At 37.1% G+C, this 26258-nt stretch overlaps 1 protein-coding gene across 5 annotated transcripts in view; it reads right to left on the minus strand.

The window, feature by feature from the left end:
• The window catches only part of EPS8 (epidermal growth factor receptor pathway substrate 8), a 190483-nt gene that overhangs the window by 23951 nt on the left and 140274 nt on the right, over positions 1-26258 (minus strand). For 4 of the 5 annotated variants that reach the window (XM_045464476.1, XM_045464474.1, XM_045464477.1 and 1 more), the window contains exons 8-15: positions 25536-25672; positions 21913-21986; positions 20572-20698; positions 18320-18408; positions 17871-17945; positions 12137-12285; positions 8936-9119; positions 4021-4151 (exon numbers count right to left, since the gene is read on the minus strand). In XM_045464476.1, coding sequence (XP_045320432.1) covers positions 4021-4151; positions 8936-9119; positions 12137-12285; positions 17871-17945; positions 18320-18408; positions 20572-20698; positions 21913-21986; positions 25536-25672 — 966 coding nt within the window. The remainder of the gene's footprint in view (positions 1-4020; positions 4152-8935; positions 9120-12136; positions 12286-17870; positions 17946-18319; positions 18409-20571; positions 20699-21912; positions 21987-25535; positions 25673-26258) is intronic. The other variant, XM_045464478.1, reaches the window with a different exon arrangement.

The raw sequence follows: 26258 nt of genomic DNA on the forward strand, positions 1-26258 counted from the left end.
CAAGTGGCCCATCAGGGTCCTCTGGAACAATGAGTCGCAGCAGGGCCAGCACGGCAATTGTGACACAACGTATTCTGCCATCAGAGGTAATTGGCAACCTCTTAGTAACTCCAGAAGAGGAAAGGGACAATGAGAAAAGATGACCCAAAAGCTATGCTACCTACTGGCTATTTTTGATATAGTTTTAAAAAATAAGAAAAGTGAGAAAAGTGACATTATAGCCAAATAATTATTATATATTAATAATAATTTAACAGCTGTTCTGTGGGCTTCCTACCCCTTTTCCCTACTTTATACGTTTACATTCTATTTAGATTTCATTTGGGGGGATAAAAAAATTCAGCCACTCCAAAAGTCAGAAAAACAATAATTTCAGTTCTCTATCTTTCTCTCTTCCTTCCCTCGTGTTCCCCTCCCATGATCTGGAAAATAATCACCATTAATAATAGAGAGTTGAGTATACTATAACAGGGCAGAATAACTCTCCACCACTGTGTTTCGGAACCAGCGAATTAAAAAGAAAAGTTTGCCACAGCTCTCCTTGAAGTCTTTGCTGTTTTGAGTGTCTCAGAGATGACTACCCAGCATGTACTCAAAAAGTGCTTTAGAGAGTACAAATCTTTACGGTTTACAGTTTCTTGCCCTCTTTAGATAAAACTTAGCTACGATATTGACCATATAATCAATCTGAAAATCATACTGTATAATTTTTCAGATATACTAAAGTTTCTTAAGAGATCTATAATATATAAAAACGTATGTTCTCTGTTCGTGGTTTGGAATAATCAATATGCACTTGATATAGAGCAGATGTGGAGTCGGCAATGATCGGAGACATCTCTGAAGCATGAACTGCTTTGGGATAGAAGTAAACTGTAATCCCTCAAAGGAGAGGGCTCTAAATTCAACAGGTGGTTTACCTAATGGCACAGTACGTTTCACTCAAGAGTGAATATACTTCACATGGTATTTACTGCATTCCAGGCATAGGCACGTAATAGAGTTTAAGGGTAATAAAAAATAATTATAAAAGCAAATTCCAAACCTCTGTGTATTTTATATCAGACCAGAACTTTCAGATTATCTTTTGCAATAATGATGATACATTTTCTTAGCAACCTGAAACATCAACGATCCAGCACCTATTACAATAGCCTGAGTGAGAGATGGGATCCACAAGACAACTCAGATATACAATCTACCCACCACTCAATGTATTTTTTATTGAATTTTTAAAAATGTTTATTTATTTTTAAGAGAGAGAAAGTGCGACTCGGGGAGAGGCAGAGAGAGAGGGAAACACAGAATATGAAGGAGGTTCTGAGCTGTCAGCACAGAGCCTGACTTGGGGCTCGAACTCACTAACTGTGAAATCATGACCTGAGCTGAAGTCAGATGCTTAACCCAACTGAGCCACCCAGGTGCCCCCACCACTCAACGTATTTTTTTAAAAATTCTTTCCCCGGGTAAATTTTGACAACCCTAAACTCTATATATAATTGAGTATCCCTTCATGGAATTGCCTTCAATAGATTCCATTTAAATTTTTTATTTCTCAAAGGTTACTAAAAGAAACTTTGTGATATTTACCACAGCATTCTCTAAATGAGGAAAAAAATCTTTAAAAGTAATGTCCCTTACATCATCCCTCACATTCTATACAAAGTTTCATGAGACAAATATTTTTGAGGATTGGATTAAAAAAAACATTATTTATCCTAATAAACCGATATATACTTCTTCCTTTTCCCAATGACAGCAAATGATTGTTTCTCTTTCTGCTGACAGCTAGGAACCTCAAAGACAAATCTGAAATTCAATCACAGTATCAATCTATACTTCCAAAATTTTAATTCTTACCCCCACCCTAATTGCTTAATTTTGTAGTTTTTGCTTCATTATTTTATTTTTAATATTAGCATTACTTAAACTGCATATAATTTAAGTGAGTTGACTGAATCCATTTTGGAAGCAGATGAGGTACAGAGATATAACTAAATCACTAAGTCAAAGTACACTCTCCTGACCCTCTAAAATGATCAAGATAAACTTTTAAAACACTTTGTGGTAAGCTGTCCAAAATAAATGGCAGAGTTTTTTTTCCATCAGTAACACTATACCTAATAGGCTTAGAGGTGAAGGGCAAAGACATAGGTAGTGACTCTGAAATGTTGGATACACTATCATGTGCCTATTCAATCAATCAATAAATCAAATAAATCTACACTTACTGAGTGGCCACAATGTGCTAGATGTGGTCCCAAGGTTGACAATGATCAAAGTTAGTTATCAATATATATTATAAATCTGAACACACATGAGAAATGTACTCAAGTGGTTTTGTAGCTTTGTTACTTTGCTATGAAAAATCACTGGTTTACTGGAGAGATAGAACAAAAAGGGAAGAATTACCAATTTAAAATAATTTCTGGTACGTGGATATGTTTTAAAAAAAGGAAAAAAATACTGGGATGAGTAATAAGTTACTCAAGAATTTCAATGAAATAACTTTTAAGCTTCAAAAATAAGTTTCATGCATTATCTCCTAAAAATTGAATCTATAATTAAAACTTATTTCGGGTGCCTGGGTGGCTCAGTTGGTTAGGTGCTGACTTCCGCTCAGGTCATGATCTCACAGTTCGTGAGTTCGAGCCCCACATCGGGCTCTGTGCTGACAGCTCAGAACCTGGAGCCTGTTTTAGATCCTGTGTCTCCCTCTCTTTCTGCCCCTCCTCCGCTTGCACTCTGTCTCTCTCTCAAAAATAAAATAAACGTCAAAAAATTTAAAAAAAATATTTCATATGTTGGCATCTTTAAAATGTATTATTCATTGCTGACTTTATATTCTATATAATATGTTACTGGTGTCCTTAGAGTAATACTTGGAAAATTTCTACACCAGTTACTTAAGTATTACCTCTGTTGTCGTTCCTAACAAAAACAAAAAATTTTAAATTCTACCTTCTTTATATTCTATTAAGAAACGAGTATACTAAGGGGCTCCTGGGTGGCTCAGTAGGTTAAGCGTCTGACTCTTGGTTTCAGCTCAGGTCATGATCTCATGTCTTGTGAGTTTGATCCCTGCATTGGGATCAAGAGCCTACTTGGGATGCTCTTTCTCCCTCTATCTCTGCTCATGTTCTATCTCTCTCTCAAAATGAATAAAATAAACATTAAACAATTTTTTTTAAAGAAAAGAAGTAAAGGGAATGCAACCCTCGTGGTAAGAGAAGCTTTGTGATAGGAAGGTACCAGCGCAAGCTTTCAGTCCCATTCATCTGAATGACCATCCTTCCATTTCCTTTTTCACCTCCTTTTCTTTCTGTTTTGTATATGGGTTGGCCACAATCCTCATTTGTCACCCTCATTTGCAGAGGCTAGAAAACAAGACTGAAGAAGGGAACCTTCTCCAGTGCCATTACTTCTCCCCCATCTCAGTTCTCCACATTTACCCACGCTGAATTTTTTTTCAAGAGTGAAACTAAGGGGAAATAAATGAAAGCTAAAACTGAAAAGTAAAAATAAAATACAGTAAGATGAAATGGTAAGAAAGGCAAATAAGACACTGACTTCTTCTAAATATTTAGTTTATATTTAGAAATAGTTCTATCTAAAGGAAGGTTTGTTTTTGTTGGAAGGAGAGAAAGATGGAAATTGTTTCCTTTTAAAGAAAGATCCTTAGAGACCATCTGGTATAAACTAGTGGAGAGTTTCAAAAACAATTCTTCTTTCTTCTTAATTCACAGATTTTGTCAGAGCACCTTTTTAAAAAGGGAAAGTCATCCAAAGGCATTTTCTTTAAATTAGAGTTATAGGCTGGAGGTTTTCCAGTTAGAATTATAGACTAGAGGCTTTCTTTATCAAAGCCAGCTCTATAAAGGAACAACTGAAATTTTATCAAACAATTAACAGATGGAAAGTTTAAAGAAGTAGTGAACAAAGCAGACACTGGGACCTCTACTTGCACTAAATCAGAGACAGTCATCCGCAGCTCTCCAAGTGGCGCCCATGAAATCTTACCTATCTACGTGGAGATTAGGAGTTGGCTTAAAAGCCACAGCAGCTTCCCCTTGGTCCAGATGGGGCACTCTTGTGTACATGTTATTGAACGCATACCCATCAGGTGGAGGATACTCTGATACACTGGACTGCTGAAAGACAGAGAAACAGAGATTAAAGAATTGCTAAGACTATTTGAATGACCACTGACGTCAGTGAACAAAACCCTCCACTATAATATGATCAGTTTCATTTTCAAGTGATTGACCATTACTAACAAATTATGAAATGGGGTTGGTACATTTTTTTTTATCAAAGACCTATTTATAACAGGAAAAGTCATTAGTACAAATCTATATGTTAACTCTGAAAATAGCCGGGTATGCAAGTAATACATTCTTTCCTTAGGAATTCCATTGAAGGTGATTTTGGTATTAGATAGATGTTAACAATTTATATAAAATGAAATTGGTTTAAAAACAAGAATAAAACTCTTCCCCCTTGCTCTCTAAGTTTAAGGAACAGACCTTTACTACTCAAACAAAGTAAATGTCACATGAAAATCATCTAAACTCTGTGTATTAAAATTATACCACCCTCTCATTTTTTTTAAATGTACACAGTCCCTATTTTTTTTAAATGGCAGCACTATTACCAGATTTACTACTGAGGAAAATACAGAAAGGCAGAAACATACAGATCTTGAGAGTCAGTAGTCCAGGGTAAGATAATGATGGGAGTAATTTCTTTTTATGTTTAACACAATTCTGACATGAGCCTACTAGGTGCTACCAGGAGGGGGAGCTGAGGTCTGTGGGTCCCAAGGAGTACCATAGTTTTAAAGCTATGAGGAAAAAAACAAAGAAACAAAGACCAAAAAAAAAAAAAAAAAAGTACGTAAAGATTTTTAACTGTTTCTTTATGTGAAATGAGTATGGGACACATACAATAGACCCTGAAGCAATGGAAGTCCTTGGCTATTGAAAGTGTTTGTGAACTCACTGGGGCAGAATATTTGAAACTGGAAATGTCTTAGAAAAGTGTTAGATACATGTTTACTACAGTTCATTCTAATGACAGAGTTAGTTGGAGTACGGATAAACACAGTGTGGGTAGGGTTTCTTCAGTGGACAAGTGTAGATGTCAAAAAAAACTCACACTATATTACTCCTCTGGAATATATTTCACTGGAATACACTGCACTTAACACACAAAGAAAAAATTCTCACCATTTAAATACCTTAGCTTAAATCATCAACAAGACGAAAAGGCAACTTACAAACTCAGAGAAAACATTTGCAAATCATGTATCTGATAAAGACTGAAAATCCAAAATATATAAAGAACTCATAGCTCAAGAGCAAAAACAAAAACAAAAAAAACCCAACCAACCAACCAAACACAAACAAACAAAAACCGAGTCCAAATAAAAAATGGGTACAGCAACTGAACAGACATCCTTCCAGAGGAGGCATACAAATGGCCAACAGGTACATGAAAAGGTGCTCAACATCTCTAATCATCCAGGAAATGTAAATCAAAATCATAATGACATGTCACCTCAGACCTGTTAGGGTGAGTATCATCAAAAAGACGAGATAACAAGTACTGGTGAGGATGTGGGAAAAAAGGGAAATCCCTGTACACTATTGGTGGGAATGTAAATTGGGGCAGCTGCTATGAAAAACAGTACGGAGGTTCCTCAAAAAATGAGAAATGTTCAGTAGTTTCACTACTGGGTATAATACTAAAGGAAATGAAATTAGGAACTTGAAGAGATATCTGCATCCCCATGTTCACTGCAGCATTGTTCACAATAGGGAAGCAACCTAAATGCCCATTAACAGATGAATGGATAATGTGGTATAAATATACAATGGAGTATTATTCAGCCATGAGAATAATGCTGTGTGTAACAACATGGATGGACTTTGAAAGCATTCTGCTAAGTGAAATAAGCCAAACAGAAAAAGACAAATACGACATGATAGCACTTATATGTGAAATTTACACGAAGAAAAACCAAAGTCAAATTCATGAAAACAGAGTAGAAAAGCGGGTACCAAGGGCTGGGGGAAATAGGAAGAATTTGGTAAAAGGGCAGAAACTTACAGCTATAAATGAGTGAAGTCTGAAGATCTAATGTAATGGTGAATATAGCTGAGAACACTATAGTGTATAATTGAAATTTTCTAAGAGAGTAGAACTTAAGTGTTCTCACCAAAAGAAAAAAAAAGATAAATATGTGAGGTGATAGATGTGTCAATGTGTTAATTAACTAGACAGGGGGATCCTTTCACAATGTGTATCAAATCACCAGATGAACACCTTAAATATCTTAGGATTTCCAATTATATACCTCAATAAAGCTGAAATTAAAAGTAAAATAAATAGCTTAATTAAGTTGGTTTCTCATTTCCCTGGTTGAGAGCAGAGGCATCAGATGGTTAGGCAGCTTTTTATTAAAGGCTGTTATAAAGGGCGGAATACAAGAACCTGGTAGAATCACCCTCACCTTTGGCTAACTTTGAACAGAACAGAGTGAAGTCAGCCAGCATGAGATCACTGGGTCCTAAGAGTGACTGGGAATATTGGGAGGGAGGAGAGAATGATGACAAATGACTAACTGTGATGACTACATACACAGCCTTGTCTAGGGCTGTTGCTGGTTCAGAGGAAGTAAAGAAGTTGAGTATTGCTACCCACATTTGACACCCCACGTCACCTATGCCTTTCGATTCTAAACAAAACCACCAGATCTTGAATCATCCAAGTCTTGTCCTGAGTGCATTTATTTTAGTAGCAATAAAGTATAATAAAGTTTCTCTTCTAGGGATGATTGCATTTTTTATGTATTTTAAATCACCATTACTCGGCCTCTTTTCCAACAAATTCTTAAAGCATCAATTCCCCTAGAACAGCTAGCAGGCGCTTTTCATTTCATTTTTTTAAAACCTCGGAATAAGTACTTAAGCCATAAAATGGCAAATAGTTTACAACAGGAAAATGATAACTCATTATAAGGAAAGATTCTCAATAATTCTTCCTTTAAAATTACTTATTCAGTGAGAGTAGACAACTTTTACACTGGGAGCCCAGAACACATTACTCTCCCTTTAAATACACAAATTGAAAAAGAACTCACAGAAGTGAATTTCTGAGGCATGTATTATTAAGTGGATGTATTTTCTTATTTAAGATATAAAGACTGTAAGCTAGAAATTCCTGTGATTTGAAAAGAGTCAGCTGTAACTATAGCAGCAACATGTGTATCATAATTTCCTGTTTGATTACACCTTTTTTTCCCTCTAGAAAAGTCAACCTCTATGAGGAAAGGAAATTCACAGTGATGAGGTCTGAACTATAAAATCCTCATCACCATCCATCAGGATGAGGTCTGGAGAGGGATGTGTGCCTGCCGACCAAGGCAAAGGGCTGTGAAGTCATCTTCTTAATCCCTCATTTAGAAGGACAGGCAGTTATAGACTCTACCCTTATTGTGCCAGAGGAAAAAACAATTACATTAGGAAAAAACATATCTTCAAAGCAGTACATGTGCTTTTTTAAAGTTTTGGAATTTAATCAATCTTCTATAATATTATGGTTATTGCTCAAGGGAATGATTTGTTAAAAATTTAATTTATATAAGTGTTTTTCCTTAAAAGTGAAGATTTACTCTAGTTTGCTAATCATTCCTTCCTATCATGTTTGTTATGAATACCCACAACAGTCTGAGAAAATTTATCTATGGAATTAAATAAAGGAAACAAACAGGACCTCAAGGGGGATCTAGTCATCATTTACTGTTTCTTCTCCAAATAGACCTCATTCACCTAATTCCTCAGGTTCTGATCATCCTGTTTGGTTTGCTTCAGCTTTAAGCAATGTTTAATTTTCTGACAGAACAAGAAGAATCACAGAAAAGTCATTTTTAAGAGACGTGAAGGGGTAACATAGCCAATTTCAATCCCCCCATTGGCTCCCAAAATAGGTTATTACTCCAAAGCTTACTAAATACTTGAAAGGTACAGTAAATTTTGTGATTCTTCTCAAGGTATGATACTGTTAGAAATGCTCATTTGAGCCTGGGGAATGAATCCAGGAGAAGCTCTGGCCTTCTAGCCAGGCTGAGAGGGCTCCAGGGTTTAGAACTAAATGAAAGGAAGGAAGGGAGGGAAGGAAGGAAGACAGGGAGGGAGGGGGAAGAGGGACAGGAGGGAGGAAAGAGAGGGGAGGGAGGGACAGAGGAGGAAACAAATGGGACATTTGGGAAAAAGCTGCTTGGGACAGGTTAGGAGACCTAGGTCCAGGGAACTTTCTTTTTTAAATTTTTATTTAATGTTTACTCATTTTTGAGACAGAGACAGAGAGACAGAGTATGAGCAGGGGAGGGGCATAAAGAGAGGGAGACACAGAATCTGAAGCAGGCTCCAGGCTCTGAGCTGTCGGCACAAAGCCCAACGCGGGGCTCGAACTCACTGACAGATCATGACCTGAGCTGAAGTCAGACGCTTAATGGCTTAATCGCTTAACAAACTGAGACACCCAGGCGCCCCAGGGAGCTGTCTTAAGGGTATGATAATGGATGAGAAAAATAGAACAAGCCAACAGGCAACAGGGTGATTCCCTGACAAGGAGAGAAACTAGGCACTCAAAAATTGAGACTGGCTCACCAGGGCACTGGCAGGGTGATGGCTGGCAGGCTGTGGAAGAATGATATGGGGGGCGGGGGGGGGGGGGCTTGGGCTTCACAGGGAAACAGAGCAACTGTCACAACAACGATAAAAAGCTGAGAGGTAACTAAGGGCAGCAGGACATTTAAGTCATTAGTTCTAGAACAATCTTCAGATCAATAAAACTAGAACTCGCAATCAGAATTAGAAGAGAATGCACAGATTACTGCACTTTCTACAAAAAGTGATGTTAAAAACTTTACCTCTGTGGATAATCTTTTTGTCTCTTGTTTGCGCTGATGTTCTGCTACATTTGCCACAGACTCGGCCAGCTGATAAAGATCTTGTTCCATCGGTGCTCCCATGAAGTTCAGCATTGGGGGCTCCCAACCGTTGCGGAACCGTGGAACATATGGTGGAATAAATTGTTCTTTTGGCCACTCTGCTCTGTAGAGGGATATTAAGGCATAAAATTAAGAAATGTATCCATGTTCAAAATTACTTTCAACAAGGTTAGCCACAAAAAAACAAAAACAGGGGCTCCTGGATGGCTCAGTCAAGCTGGACTTCAGCTCAGGTCATGTCTCTCGGTCTGTGAGTTCGAGCCCCGCATCGGCCTCTGTGCAGAAAGCCCAGTCTGGAGCCTGCTTCGGATTCTGTGTCTCCCTCGCTCTCTGCCCCTCCCCAGCCTCTGCTCTGTCTGTCTCTCTCTCTCAAAAATAAACATTTTTTTCTCTCAAAAACCAACAAACAAAAACAAAGCATACGTAATCTGCCCTCTCTCCACACATAAAGGGAAAAGAAACATGCTTATGCCAGATTGTAATGCCAACAAAATGAAGACTGAATTGTGCTTCACGATCTGTTTTTTTACATTGCCTCCATTCTCCATTCATTCATCTTCATAACACGGATATAGGTTTTGAAAAACTGGAAAGGGAGTGTGAGGCTAGAAGTGTTGAAAGTATTTAGAACATGAACTTCTCTTGCATCTAAAGTAGTTTCAGATTCTCATCTTTCCCTTCCCTTCCCTCTCATCATCATAACCAACCCTCCTGGTGTCAGACATATCTTTCTAAAAAGAAATAACAGAGAATGTTCCGAATGTTTATGCTTTGTAAAGGAATAAGTCCTCTAAATGAAACATTACCAATTTTATAAATTAAATTTATCAGCTAGTCTTTAATCAGTGAAATCAAGTTAGGACTAATCTGGAACCGTAATCATTACCCATTCATTATTTAATGACTCTGAGTGAGACTTATTTCTACGAGCTCCTAATCACTCATGAACCACAAAAACACCTGGGACAGAAATTATACGTTCATTTCTGCTCCACTGTGTTGTTTTATCTCTCACAAGTGAAAGATTAATTCTTCAGGTTATATTTCTACTATGATAAAATGAGCCATTTTATTCAGATTATTAAGTACCTTCATAATTTTTGTTATCTTTATGAGTTTTTAAATCAGTATATTCTTTTCCTAATACTCTTAACAATTAGGATTTGAAATGACCGTTTCTCATGTCAAGAGCTAACAGTGTATTTTCTTTTGATGTAGTTTTTCCAATGGTCATTCATTTTCTCATTGTGAGGTAGGACCCAAAACCAAGAAATTTAAAAATATAGGTTATTTTTGTACTATGAGATCTGATTAATTTAGTAAGTTTCATGTGAAAATATTAAAAGATCCCACCTAGACTTATCAAAAGATCATAACCTAAAATATCTAATGGATTTAAGAAATCTGTTTAACCAAGTTTTTACATAGTATGATATACAAATAGCATGATGGGGCGCCTGGGTGGCGCAGTCGGTTAAGCGTCCGACTTCAGCCAGGTCACGATCTCGCGGTCCGGGAGTTCGAGCCCCGCGTCAGGCTCTGGGCTGATGGCTCAGAGCCTGGAGCCTGTTTCAGATTCTGTGTCTCCCTCTCTCTCTGCCCCTCCCCCATTCATGCTCTGTCTCTCTCTGTCCCAAAAATAAATAAACGTTGAAAAAAAAAATTAAAAAAAAAAAAAAAAAACAAAAAAAAAAAAACAAATAGCATGATATATTAATATACAAATAATAAAAATAAATTCAAATAATGCTTTCAATATAAAAGTAACAACTACAGTGCTTTTAAAGAATTTTTTGCTTGGTAAACCATTCAATATGTAAGCCATATTCCAACACAAGCTGTTGCCAAAGTGTAAAATACAAGTGGGAACAGTTTATATGTGTTTCCACAAAAGAAACAGAAGAAAGAAAGTATGAATTGATCCATTACTTTTAGGCTAGTCCATTCAAAAGCATTAGGAAGAAAAGCTTCTAAATGACCACCTGAATGGCTTATTCTAAGTAGTGAGAGCAATAAAATGATTTGAATAAGAAAGGCAAAAATTATTTATTCAATGTCATAAAATGAGAAAGTTTTATACCTTGCTTTGCTCAGAAAAACTTTAATACTGCAATGATAAATGATGCAATGTTAATGATCTGTCTTCCACAATCACTTTATTGACAAGATACAATTTTTAAAATGATCCCCTCCTTCTTTCCACCCAGAGAAGGATCTTGTCTTTCCTGAGCTCAACTACCAGACTGATCTTTCTAAAACACAGAGGTGATTATGTCACACTCCTATTCACAAAGCTAGTGGTTCTCTGCAGCCTATACAATCTTCTCCAACTCCGTAGCATGGCAGGGGGAGCCCTCATAGCCCACCTGTTCATTTCCATGTGCCTCATTTAACACCATTTTCTCCTCTCCCCCTTTTCCACAAGCACCTGCTACCCAAAGTTTATATGTCAGCTAAACCCATATTCATTCTCCATTCTCTTGACTTCCTGCTTCATGCCCTCATTTGTGTTTCTCTATTAGAAAAACCCCTTCCCAATTATGTATTCGTGGAAATCCTACTCATCCTGCTGAGAGGCAGCATAACAAAATAATTATGGACATCAACTCCAAAGCCAGACTGCCTGAATACAAATGGCAGATCTGCCACTTAAGAGTTATATGGCTTTGAGCAAATTACTTAACCACTCTATGCCTCAGTTTCCTTATCTGTAAAATAGTGACAACAATAGTACTTACGTAAAGTTCATGGAAGACTGCTTAGCAAACCCTATATGTATGGTGTGTACACATATATTACACAATATGTGACTATTATTATCTATTGATTTAAATGCCAGCCCTTCTCTGAAAGCTAACTACCCTCCTCTTTAAATCCTCCTCCTGATGGTTCCACCTTGCCAAACAACAGCAGTTTATGTGTCACTCCTGGTACTTAACATGCCTTATATTGCGCATACTTTATATCTTTTCCACTAGACTAGCTTTTGAAGGGTTTAGGCTTTTTCTCTGTAATGCCTGGTCCTTCATAAGTAGAAGGCTAAAAATATGTCTCATTAGATTCATGTAATAACAAAGAACAATACTTAAAGTATTATAGGTATTAAACTCATACACTTACCTGGCTTTCATCCAAGTTTCTCCCAGTGACACCCAAAGCTGCCTTTCATCAGCGTTGACAGTATAATTTAAGAAATCAATTGTGTCCTTAGTCAACAGGGGGCTGAGTACTGAACTGGCTAGTTCAGGACCTCCTGTTGCCTGCACCACCTAAAATGACAATAAATCATTTTTTAGCAAGAAGATGATGATTACTTGTATATTTTCAAAATATGTAAAATCTATGCCCAAAACAAGCACTGTTTTCATATACTCAAATTTTGACGTTGTGCAGTGTACTACTGAATGAAAAACAGTTTGTTAAGTCAACTTGCCCAGGCTAATAGTGCCTAATAATCTAGAATGAAAAGTTAATAGTTTAACGACTTTCACAGGATCTGTCTATTGGCTGCACAGGACTGTATTTTCCCTGGAAAATACTAATGGCTATCCAGAGAATTCTAAGTCAGGTGGTTTAACTATCTGCTTTGTGCTTTAAAAAAAAAAAAGTACATGTATCTTTCCTGGCAAATCTATTATGCCCAACTTGAAAAATACGGTTCTATAAAGGAATACTCTAGAGAGAAATAAGTCTCAAGTTAACAGCCTATGGCTGTGCCTATAAAGACATACAAAAATAAAAGGATCCGGAGAGAAAAGTGAGAGAAGAATGAGAACTGGTACTCTGAATCTATGACAGCTTTTCCCAGAATCTAATTTTAGGAAACTGTCCTGATTTAAAATGGATAATTTAATGACTAGCAGAAACAAATAAACAGGTGCAACTCTCTGATAAACAAAATGATGATAAGTGTATGTCTGGAAACTGCTCCAAATTGACTTCTCAAAGGCTATTTCCTGGCTAAAGAATGGTAGTTATCTCCTAGAGCAGAAACCAGAGCCCTTTTATAAAAATTTCACTTTCCCAGAGATATGGCACAAGTAAAAAGGGATTTTTTTTTGAATGGCTTCAGACCAAGAGTCAGTTTCTCCCCAGTCATCCAAGTGCCCTGAGCATGCCATGCTATCGTATACCTCTGTGTATCTGCACATGTTTCTTCCCAGTTCCCCATGAGGCCCTTCGTTCATCACTCAGAACTCTACTCCAGTACCACCTCTTCCAGGAAGCCCGTCTTAACCCCACAGCATACCTCTGAGGCACCTCACTGTCCCCAAAACAATTTATATGTATTAGCAACATATTACATTTTAACTTATGGCTTATTCTTCAGTTTTCCCTCCCGTGAGGACTAGGACCAAGTGAACTGCAGAAAACACAGTGTTGGAGGGATGAATGAGAATCAGTGAAAGACCAAAGATAAGGAGGGACATTGGCTCTTACTTGAGAACAAAACCCACCCTGACTGTTTGGCATGTAATTTTCTTACTTCCAAGCCCTATAAGCACTTCTAGTAAATGTGTAGGGATGATTAAGAAGGAAAAGTTACGGAGTAAAATCTAAGAGTAAAGGAATTTTTAAATCTTTGGCTTCACAGAGGGAGGAGGGAATGAAACAAAAGAAATGTAAATAAAAAGCTGCAAGACATAGTTCCCTCTGGAGAAGGATGTCAGGCAGGTTTGCATGTATGTGTGCTGTAGGTTAGCTTGTGTGCAGATGCTGGGGGCAGGCAGCAGGTTTTTCAAGGTTTAAAGCCATTCAATTTTGTGTGGCTGGAAGTAGGCTCTTTATGAACGTTCCTTCCCAAGTTTCTTATCCAAGTAATACATCTGGATCTCCGTAGGCAGAACATTAAAAGAGCAACAGACATATTTTGATCAGAGACACCATTAATAAGGAGCCATTTTTGATGAAAAACAAAGATAAAATCCATCATAAAGGCTAATTTCTTTTTTTTTTTTTTTTTCCAACGTTTATTTATTTTTGGGACAGAGAGAGACAGAGCATGAACGGGGGAGGGGCACAGAGAGAGGGAGACACAGAATCGGAAACAGGCTCCAGGCTCTGAGCCATCAGCCCAGAGCCCGACGCGGGGCTCGAACTCCCGGACCGCGAGATCGTGACCTGGCTGAAGTCAGACGCTCAACCGACTGCGCCACCCAGGCGCCCCCGCAAAGGCTAATTTCTACATGCTAGGGAAACCAGTCCTATTATCTTATAGTTCTCCTCTATGTAATGACTACGCAATTACTTACAATGTGTGAAAGAGTTTGAAAGAATGAGAAGGTGGCAAAAAACTGCTCTATAACCAACACTTCCTAATACGCAAACTAAGACAGTATCAAATGTGTTAAAGAATAAGGAATATAGGGGCACCTGGGTGGCTCAGTAGGTTAAGCGTTCGATTCTTGATTTTGGCTCAGATCATGACCTCGCAGTTTGTGAGTTTGAGCCTGGTGTCAGGATCTGCACTAATAGTGCCTGGGATTCTCTGTGTCCCTCTCTCTCTGCCCCTCCCCAACTTATACACGTGTGCACGCACCCCCCCCCCCCACACACACACAAACTGTCTCTCAAAAATAAATAAATATTTTTAAAAAGGAGTGAGGAATATAAATTTTGTTAATGAGCTAGTCTGGGCTTCTTTGCATGTGAATGGCCTTGATCTAATTTTTAAAAGAGCTTACATAGCAAGAATTATTCAATAATAACTAGACAAGTAGAAATTTGATGTTCTATATATAGCAACAACATATGGGAGCATTCATAAATTATTGATGTAGCCTTGGACTCTCATCTTCTAATCTTTTATTGCCCAGTTCTGACATTTATGCTGATAATGTTACTTTCCTATGTTTGTAAAGCAATATTCATTTCATATTCTACTTCAGGTCTTGTCTAGTTGCCCTTGAGGAAAGGATAAGATTTATTATTCCTTTTTGTAACTTGGATTTTGTTTTTCTCATTTTTTTTCTGATAATCAAGTAAAAGCTATGAAGAATGCATTTGAATTTGCTCCATTTTTGATAAATATTAAAAAACTCAAACCATAATGTCCATATGTCCTAAACCAAAATTAAGCTTATTGGCTTCATATAGTTCTTACTCTTTAAAAAACAGCCATAGAAATAATAACACCAAATAATCACACACTACTAACAATTATCATTACTGCTATTGTCATTCTGTTCTCTATTGTCTGCCCTTCTGACAGGGAAAGCCATTCACAACCACTCCACCTGTGCCTGCCTTAGCCCAGAAAACAGGAAACTTTGTCCTCCTGGAAGTATTTAAAACAGATTCTGCCTTCTTCTTACTCCTTGCTCACTTGTCCTCCCACAAAACGGGAATGACCTAGCTAATTGGTGGAATTGTAGAAAAGAGTGATTTGTAGCCCAGTCTCTTTTCATATCTGTCTGTATGTGGGGCCAACAATTGTTCTGCCTGCTTTCTGTCGCCATGCTTTTCCTAAGCCCCAGCACTTTTTTTGTGTACTCTTAAATATTCCAGTGAATTCTCCTAGCTGTCCTGTAGGACAAGACGGTTCTACATAAAGTCAGCTTGGAACAATTGCTATTACAATATTTGCAAGTATAAGAAATATAAAATAGGAAGGGAAGTATATTATCATACCATATAAGGAAAGAACATACCTGGATACTGAAAATTCAGAAAATGAAGATGTGTATCTTGGATCCTGGCCTATGACACAAGTGTATATAACCTTTTGCTGGATAAGCTCATAGGAAAGTCCAACTCCTCTACAAAGGGAATTGTTTCCAACACACCCTTCTTTTTAGCTTCAAAAATTATACCTTATGTGAGGGGGGTGGCCTGGGTGGTTCAGTCGGTTAAGCTTCTGACTTCAGCTCAGGTCATGATCTCAGGTCTGTGAGTTCAGGTCCCGTGTCAGGCTCTGTGCTAACAGCTCAGAGCCTGGAGGCTGCTTCGGATTCTGTGTCTCCCTCTTTCTCTACCCCTTCCCCACTCTCACTCTGTCTCTCTCTCTCTCTCTCTCAAAAAAATAAATAAACATTAACAAAAATTTTTTTAATTATACCTTATATAAAAATATACCTGTATGAGAAGGGAGTTTTCTGGGGAGAAAAAAATTGCATTACCTGCCTGTCACTCAACCTGACATATGGTGGGCAATGTAAGGACTACTAATTGTTCCCTAGTGTCCACTCTCTTCTCCCATCTAGAAAGAGAAGCCCCTCCATTTTAGATGAACCAACACAGATGGAGACTATATTACCCTGGTGTTCGGTGTGGCTATATGAGAACATTCAGGCCAACTGGACAAAGGCAGAAATTATCTGTTTAAGTTCAGAGTCACTTCCTTAAAGACAAATCATCTTTCTTTGCCTTTGTACAGCTGTAACAAGAACGTGGAGGTAAAATCAGCTTCCACCACACAGATATCTGACACGGTTGTTCAATTCTTCCTCTTGGAAACATTTTCTTCATTTGGCTTCCAGAACACCATAATATTCTTATTTTTCTTTTCCCGACTTAACTGCTTTTTCTCAAATCTTTGTTGGCTCTTTCCATTCTCCTCACACTGAAACTGCACAGGGATCCACCAGTCCTTACTCCTCTTCTTTATTTGTAACTCCTACCTTGGTGGTAGTCTCTGTCTTACCTATTGTTTTCTACATCTTGGTTAATAATTAGGCCATCTCTTCACTCATAGGCCAAACTTTGGAGATACGCTTGGCTGTTGCACAGCATATCCTATCTACCAGAAAGTGTTGCTTCTATGGTTTACACCCAGAATCGGGCTTCTTACGATCTCTAATGCTACTTGATCCAAACACCGTCATCTCCAATCTGGATTATTCTAATAACCATTCCAGTCCCTTCTTCCGCCAGATCTCCAAGTATTACAGCCAGAAGAATCCTTTTGGCGAAAACCTTCCAAAGTGTACAAGATTTCACAATCACCTACAAGGACCAACAAAATATGACCTTCCGTTTCTTTGTTTACCTCATTTCCTAATTAAGATCTCCCTCATTCTGTTCCAGTCACAGCACTTATTTATTCCAAGAGCATAATTTGCAATTACCACCCCAGAGCATTTACAATAGCTGCTATCTGGAATTCTCTTCTTTCAGAAATCCACATGACTCATTCCTCACTTCATTTGCTCAAATGACACCTTCTCACCTTAACCAACCCTATTCAGAAAGGGTACTACTCCAGCTCACACACTCATGTGCGCACTTGCATGAGCACGCACCTGAAATGCTCCCTGTTCTCTGTCCCTTCTGCGTTTTTTCAAGTAACACTTACTTTTAGCAAAATGCATTATTTATGCATGTATTTAGATTAACAATTGCCCCTCCATACTACAATATACGTTCCAAGAGGGTAAAAATTTATGTCTGTTTTGTTCCTGATAAGCTACGAATAATACGAAGCACACAGCAGGCTCTCAATATTTGTGAATACATAAATACATGAGCAAAACCTTCCATCCAGTACCAGCGCCTCCTCATGTCTAGCCTATTTTGGGAGAAAGAGAAAAGCTTTTATATTATTATAGCCATTTCTATTTCTATTATATACTAGTATACATTGCAACACCAGCATCCGATAAATCTTTCTTTTCATTTCCCTAGCGCTGTCACAGACATCAGTTTCCTCAACTGTAAAATAAGGTGTTTGAACTAGATGACTTCTAAGGTTCTTTCAAACTCTCAAATTGCACATTCTTGATATGTGCATAGATGCCAAGGGAAATAGTATCCATGCAAGGTGATGAAGAAAAACTGTCTAGGTAACTCCAGCCAGGCACATGGCGTTGAAAAATGTACTAAGAGTAATTCCTTTCTTATATTAACAAAGCCTTACCATATTTAATGGAGTAAATAAAAAATGAACCAAATCTGCAGCACTCGGATTCTGGATATGAGACTTCAGTTTGGCCTGTAGCATTAAGAAACCAGACAAACAGATTACTATGATGTAATCAAGCAAAAAACAGACACTCATGAAGGTCCAACACAGACTCAGAGGAAGAGTTCTTTACTACTACTTTCACTTTTAGTGTATTAATCAGCCTAGGTAAGTCAGATTAGGGGAATTTAGTTTTTAAAAAGTTAGGGATCATTCCTTTTTGATAATTCGCTTAGATACATAGGTTTTACTAGCTATTGTCCTAATTAAAGAAAAATCAAGACACACATACCAAAAAACCCACAGGAAAAAGCTTATCTCTTAATTTAATCAATAACATCCTGGCTAGGCTTTGATTTCTTTCATTTGTTTCTTTTAGTTATATATAAATAAATTTCACCTACCAGAAGGTTAAATCCATGTTTAAACTTTTGTAAACAGTCAATAAATTCATCAGGAGGAGGAGGTTTTGCCCGCAGAGTTAAAACGCCCTCTAAAAGAAATAAATGGGAAGAGGGACAGATGAAAGCAAAGTTCTAAGAAAATACATTAAATGAAAAAGTAGAACACATCTGCGTCTATAAGATTTGATGATCATACCAGATACCACACTGTGTAGCTACTCTACCACATGTCATAGACTAACTGCAACAAACTAAGATGATCCGACACTTGAAATGGATTCTTCCATCCTTAGGCACTACCAATTACTCATCAATTCCATAGACGTATACTGTAGCCTTTTTATGTCCCAGTTACTGTGCTTATCATTGCAAAGACTATAAAAATGTGTAAGTTATGGGGCCTCCGGGAGGCTCAGTGGTTAAGCATCTGACTCTTGATTTTGGTTCCGGTCGATTTCACGGTCATGAGACTGAGCCCCTCCCTCATCAGGCTCTGTACTGAGCATGGAGCCTGGTTAGGATTCTCTCTCTCCCTCAGCCCCTCTCCCCACTGCTCTCTCTCAAAATAAATAAATAAACATTTTTTTTAAATGTGTAAGTTATAGGCCCCACTCTGTAGGGCCTTAAAATCTAATGGAAGACATGAATCAGATAAGTAACAAAGATACACCAATGAAGTACTATAGAAAGAGACTGCACCTGGTTGGGAGTTGGGAGGATGTACACCTAAAAGATGTTTCACAGGGAAAGTAGCCTTTAAGATGAGATTTGGAAAGTCTGTTACATGGCAATTTGGTAAGAAAATGTCATGGTTGGATAAAAACAGCATAAGTAAAAAACATGAAAGAAAGGAAATCGTATGTACATGAAACAACAAACTAAAACAAAGAAACAAGAGGATAGAAAAGTAGATCAAGGTTAGATTGTGGGTGACCTTGACTGCCAAGGGGAGGAGTAGACTTAACTCAACAGAACATGGAATTAACATGCTTTTCAGAAGAACAAAGTGACTGCCTTAGAGCTTTAAGACAACTGTCCTCCCGGAATAAAAAACTGGAGGCTTGAAGACTACTTAGAGAGCTGGGTAAAAATGATCACAGTTTGAAGCAGACACTAGTTATGCAAATGAAAATGAAAACAACTGGATATAAAACACAGTGAAGGAGCATGTCGGTTGCTCAACCGGTTAAGCATCGACTCTTGATTTTGGCTCAGGTCATGATCTCATGGTTTGTGACATCGAGACGCATGTCAGGCTCGCTGTTGAGCATCCTGCTTAGGATTCTCTCTCTGTCCCTCTGCCCATCTCCCCTGTTCACACACTCTCTCTCCCAAAAAGAAACAAAACAAAAACAAAGGAACAAAAAAACCCCCAACACATTGAAAAAATAATATTGATGTTGGCTGTAAGCTAGAGAATGAAACCATACAAGAATCTGTGGTCTAGAATCTGGGTGACCAAAAGGATAGAACACCCTTCATAAAGAATACAGCAGGAATAAGAGGTGTGAGACATAAGGAAGCAATAATACTTAATCTCAGAATATAAGGAAGTGACGTATATATCCAGATATATACATCTGGAAGACAAGTCTACAGGTCACATGCTTATGATATAGACATGAGCTAGAGAAAGACTGGAAAGTCATGTGTCATGAAAGGGATATTTATTTACTATTCTTTTATGTATTTCATTATGTTCTACAATTGCAAGCTTATATATTTTGAAGCCATTTTAAATAGTTAACTACAGCATACTCAAAAACTGCTTGTATGTGACCTGAACATATTGTTTGGGAGTTCTGTGATTAAAAAAAAAAAATCAAATCCACTGACATTTGCAACTATATTAATGAGAAAAATCAATCCTTCTAACAAAATAATGAGGTTCTATATTTACAATAAAATACATCCAATTATGGGAAGAACAGAGCTATGACTTTAGCAGACATTAATTTTGCAGTCACTAATTAAAACTATAAACAGATGGTCACCAGCTGCATCTCAGAGTCTCTGTGATTTAGGTGAAGTATCCTAGACTCTTTCCTTACCATAGCCAACTTTGAACCAAAATGGACTTTTCCCTGGGCTCATCTTAGTCTCTGCCTAACTTCAAGGTACTATCCCAAAATAAAAAAAGGGACCTTGGCCCACTGTCAATGGAGTTTCGCTGAGCAGTTCACAAGGGCAGAAACTCTGCCTAGCACTGGAGTTCTCAAAGGTCTTTAGAAGATTAAGAAAATCCAACTTACCTCCTGGCCCCTTCTTTTTACCTTTCTTAGTCTTCTTCCTTTTAGAAAGCTCAGAAAATGCTTCAGCTGCTTTTTGGAGTTTTGTGATAAAAAATTCAATATCATCCAAAATGTGGTTTAATATTTGCTGGAATTAGAAATTACAGAATGAAATGTAAAACAAAATAAAACAATTTTTTGCCTTAACTTTATACTGTTAGTAAAGGAAAATTAGAAAAAAAAATACCTCCCACGTGCAAATTTTAAGTTTAGCACTAATTTCAAGAAAAGAATTAAACTAAATATATCTATACCTGTGGCTTAAGTCTGACATTCACATTTTTCTTTAGTTTAATTTTGTTCTATTTTCAATACCATCAAGAAAGCATTCACAGTATCTATTCAGATTATTAATTATTTTCAACTACTCTAATTTTCTCATAGTGTTTCTTCCACATAAAGTTAGGGTAAAAATTTCTAAGAAATATCTTGTTAGAAGAGCACTAAGCATTTTTGTTTTTTTTAATAAATGTCCCAAGGTATACAGAATGTTGTATAACCTAATAAACACATAGGTAACCTAGAATAGTCATTAATAAGAGTTTCTACATGGTTAAATAGAATCAATGATGAATTATGCTTTCAGGGATTATTGGATGAATTTTGATTATACTACAGTCTTAGCTGACTTTCTCTACTTTGTGTGAAACCTGACATTCTTCTAATTTAAAAGACTAGAAATCGGGATTAAATAAACTTCTAAGTGTAATAAATAATGGTGTGATATAAAAATGAAGTTTCAAACTTCAAATTCCTCTAAGTATTTGTTTACAAATAAGCTAGGAATGTGTGTATAGTATAAAAATAATTATATTACAATCATATGTTGTTATTACATCACAGGGCATTCTCACTGTATAAGTAAATTACTATGGACTAATAAAAATAAATACAGCCTTATCCTTTATAAAGAGTTAAAATTTACATTTTATTTTTTAGGAATTATAAATTTTTTTAATAAATGTCATGAAGATATATTTAAAAGATATTTCAATTATGAATTACAAACTATGAAAAAGTTAAAATCCCTCAAATCTGATAATTCAGTTTAAATTCCTTTGTAAACTAGTTAATATGCTAGTTCTTCTATCAGAGCCCTATTCTACTAAATATTGGCATAAAGGCAAAAAAGAGTTAAGGTAAATAATTCAAAGGGCATAACCACCAATGGAAAGAGAAAATATACTTTCCACAAAACACCTTTATTTAAATCAACTTCATTTTCCTTGTTGATATTTTCTACCCTTTAAAAAACAAAACAAAACAAAAAGCCAATGATCTAAAGATGAATGGTAGACCTACCACATCTCTGTCAATTCGGGCCGCCATCATCTCAGGCGTTTCTTCCTGCTCATGATACTGCCTTGGCTTCTCAACTAAAGAAAGGAAATCATTAAGTCTTTCCACCTGTTGCCTGAGCAGTATCAATATAGGTAATGGAACATGAAAAGAGTACCATTTACAAAAGAGAACACCTTCTTTAGATACAGAATCAAAATTGCTCGTCATCTATGAATGACATGCCCTCTTGCTACCACTAAAAAAGAAGGACTCGAGCAGAGCTTTCAACCTTTACAATGCTGACTTACCCTGTAACTTCCCCGCTATTCTCCCTTCTTCCTGACAGCTGCCTGTGGAACCAATCCTAACTTCTCATCCTATAATTCCTACAGAAGAAAACAAGTACCAACTCACATTTAAGCACCTACCCCTCAAAAACTGGCCAACTATTTCTAACGCAACAAACCTCCCAATTCTTACACATTCCAACACTTTGATTATAATAAAGCTTTGGGGGTTCTGACAGTAAAGTGCTTTTTAAAATTCTGACAGTAGGGGCACCTGGGTGGCTTAGTCAGCCAAGCTTCTGACTGCAGCTCAGGTCATGATCTCACCGTTCCTGAGTTCAAACCCCACATCAGGATCTGTGCCGACAGCTCAGAGCCTGGAGCCTGTTTCAGATTCTGTGTCTCCCTCTCTGTCTCTACCCCTCCTCCACTCGTGCTCTGTGTCTCTCTCTCTCTTTCTCTCTCTCTGTCTCTCAAAAATAAACATTTAAAAAATTTTTTTAAATAAAAAATAAAAAAATTCTGACAGTAAAGTGTTTTATTTATTTATTAAAAAAAAATTTTTTTTAACGTTTATTTATTTTTGAGACAGAGAGAAACAGAGCATGAACAGGGGAGGGGCAGAGAGAGAGGGAGACACAGAATCTGAAACAGGCTCCAGGCTCTGAGCTGTCAGCACAGAGCCCGATGCGGGGCTTGAACTCATGGACCGTGAGATCATGACCTGAGCCGAAGTTGGACGCTTAACCGACTGAGCCACCCAGGCGCCCCAGTAAAGTGCTTTTTAAAATGTCATTAAGCTTAAAACACGCAATGTTGGGCTCACTGACTTACACTTTAAAAGTATAAATGCCCTACAGGATTTGTAATTTAAATAATAGATATCTTAAGAGCATTCAAGATATTAAGTTAGCTCATTGAGCTAAAGCATGATGTTAATTGTAAGGTCATTATCATGATCTCCTTCCTGGTTAACACTACTACTAAACACAGATACTTCTACAAACATTTCACAGTATATGGAATAAAAAAAAACCAAAAACTGTACAGATGAAACAGGAAAAATGTACCATCAATAATGGAAATCCAACTCATAATACATCATGACTCATGATATTCACTACAGAAAACTATAAAAAAATACTCAAAATTCTGTATTGCTATGCCTTTTTATGCTTTTTCCCCAAAAAAGGAATAGGTACCCCCCCACACAAAAGAAGAAATTACAGAATCTTATGAAACTTAATTAGTGGCTGTAAAGTACTTTAAGATAATTAGAATTTACATTCATGAAATCTTGCCAGTTAAATGCTGTTTTGCATGGGTTAGCTACTTCCTTGGGTATTGTATACTACAGAAAGCAGCAAGTTGACCTTGAAATATAGCTAGTAGGAACTCCAGATAGGTCCCAAAATGTCACTTGGCAGGTGAGATAAGGGAGAGGTGCAATATCTTGCAGACTTTTTCATCACCTAGGACCCCTTCTGCCACTATACTACAGAGACCACTTTTAGAAGTCATGGGTAAGGCTATGTCAAGGATTCAAAGGCGATTTTAGCCTGAGTCAGCCAGAACTTGCAGAGGGACCAAAAGATACTTCTTGCGGGGGGGTCACGGAAGCAGGGGGGCGTGCAGTGGATTGCCAACTAAAAACTGGCCTGGATCCAGACAGAACCTCACATCGGTAAGTGTTATGTTCTATTTGGTCTAGTAGAAAACCAGAAGTTCTGAAAACCGTTTCTTACTTTAATTTAAATAGATGAGAATGCACGGCATATTTTAGACAAAACCTAATGAGAGCCCACAAACACCCCAGGAACAAATTTTCTCTTTTCTGTAAATTATATTAGTTTTACAGATGTTTTTACAATTTTATTCAGAATATTTGTAAACTTAAGATGTCTTATCCTTCCTCAACTTCAAGGAGGACCATTTTGATCTCTCTCAAAACCCACATTTCTTCTGCCAAACAGCAGCAACAACAAAAGTACCATAAGAACAAAAAGTAAAAAACACTATAAACTCCTACCAGTTTTTTAAACACAAAATTTTACAAAAAAAAAAAAAAAAAAAAAAAAGCATCAACAGAAACTTACCTTATAAATTTCTAAAAACAGAAATTGTTATAAAAGTTAAAGTAAGTAATTCTGTTACTTCACTTTTGATAAATGGATGTTTCAAAGATTTCTTTCTTTCATCTGTTTGGTAGCTGGGCTTACGTGTAAATCTCTAAAAATAACTTCAAGGATACCAAAAAACAAAACAAAACAAAACAAAAAACTTAATAAAATGGAAAGCATTTCAGAAATAAAATGAACTCCATTTGGCAAAAGTGAGAGCAACCACACATTATGTGTACTACACTGCAAGAGATACTGTTAGAGGCGTTACTTGCTTTCAGATTCACAGCAACCCATGAATTATTATCCCCATTTTACAAGTGAGATTGAAGCACAGAGAGATACTGTCCAAGGTCACACAGTAGATCCTGGTCTTATTCCAGAGTCTAACTTGCAACTCATCAGATTCAAAATAAAGCCCAGTGTCACTCATTTTGGCCACCAAGTTCTATTGGTTACCTACCCTGCTAGATATCCTGTATGAATAATGCTTTATTAGATAAAGGATAAGTGATTTAAGAAGTCTATTGAACTGTGAGGCAAAAGAGTGAAGCCTCATCAAATTCAAACTTGCTGGATCACAATTATTAACCCTTATAATGAAGACACTGGACCTAACAACATATCATAAGGCATTATCGGTCATAACAATTTCATATTTGGCAAGAAACATTCTGACATGTAAAATGTTACACTATGTTCTATGCTGTGATTTGTCTTTTAAAAAGAATGCCAAGGTAAAATGATGGTGCCCACAAGGGCCCCTTTGACAAGCTTAGCCAGATGGAGAATGCCTTTTACTCTTGTCCTAATACTACCCTGATATCCTTTTCATGAAAGCACAACACTTTTTCCAAATAGGAAAGATAATAATAATGGAAAGAATTCTGAAGTATAGTCTTTAAAAACAAACAAACTGGTAGACTCTTGTTTGGTATATATCATGTTACCATCTTTTTGTTAGCTGAGTCAAACTTCCCATCTTTGATTGCATTTAAAAAAAAAAAAAAAAGGGACCGTAATCCTAACACCATATTTATTTAAATGACTGGCCTGAACTCTTGTATACAATAGTCTTATAGTGTCCAAGGCTTAAATTTCTTTTCTAAGTTTTGTTTCAATTAAAAAAGCTAACCTCAGGCTTTAGCTCAGAAATCAGCATCAGAATTTGAAAGCAAGAACTATGTCACAACCCATAATAAATGTTCAAGAAGTAGCAGTTCCTAGAAACACTCACAGTCCCCCTGGTCAGCTGCCCACGCAGACCAGGCTGCCACCCGACTTCTAACATCCACCTGGGTAACAGTCCCAGGGGGCACTGGGGCAGGAGCTCTTGGTGGAGGCGGTATACCAGGGTCTGCTTTTGAAATCATCCTAAAAAAGACGAAAAAAAAAAAAGAATTTTTTACCATCTTACTTTCTATCAATTCTCTCAGTTTATGGTATTAGTTCTTCAACCTTAGGAACTATGTCAAGAGGTAGAACAATAAGGGTTTCCTAACCATTTCATATTATATATATTTACAAATGTACATCAAATACAAAAACATAGGAACATTTTAATTCAACTGATCACTAGGTTTAATTTTTTTTTTCCTGTGTCTCCTGTGATTTGGAAAGGCTGTGAACTAACTATATTCCTCATATCTATTTGTACTCCCCTAGGCTGACCTTCCCTTAAATTGTCACTCATCAGTCCTGACTCTCTTGGACAACACACGTGGGAGAGAAGCCTTCTCAGAGAAAGACCAGAAACATGGAGGGAAAATGTGCACACATAAACCCATAAACCGACAAACTCAGAAGAGCAAATGAGTTGAAATCACAGGTTGTAATCTCTAAAATATACCTTCACTGAAGGCAATCTTTCTAAATCTTTAGAGCAAAAAACAAAACAAAAAACCACAAATGAAAAAACTTTTCTAACAAACAAAACAATTCTACCCCTCAATCTCTTTTA

The sequence above is a fragment of the Leopardus geoffroyi genome, chromosome B4 (genome assembly GCF_018350155.1).
Source record: "Leopardus geoffroyi isolate Oge1 chromosome B4, O.geoffroyi_Oge1_pat1.0, whole genome shotgun sequence".
NCBI classification, from domain to species: Eukaryota; Metazoa; Chordata; class Mammalia; order Carnivora; family Felidae; genus Leopardus; species Leopardus geoffroyi.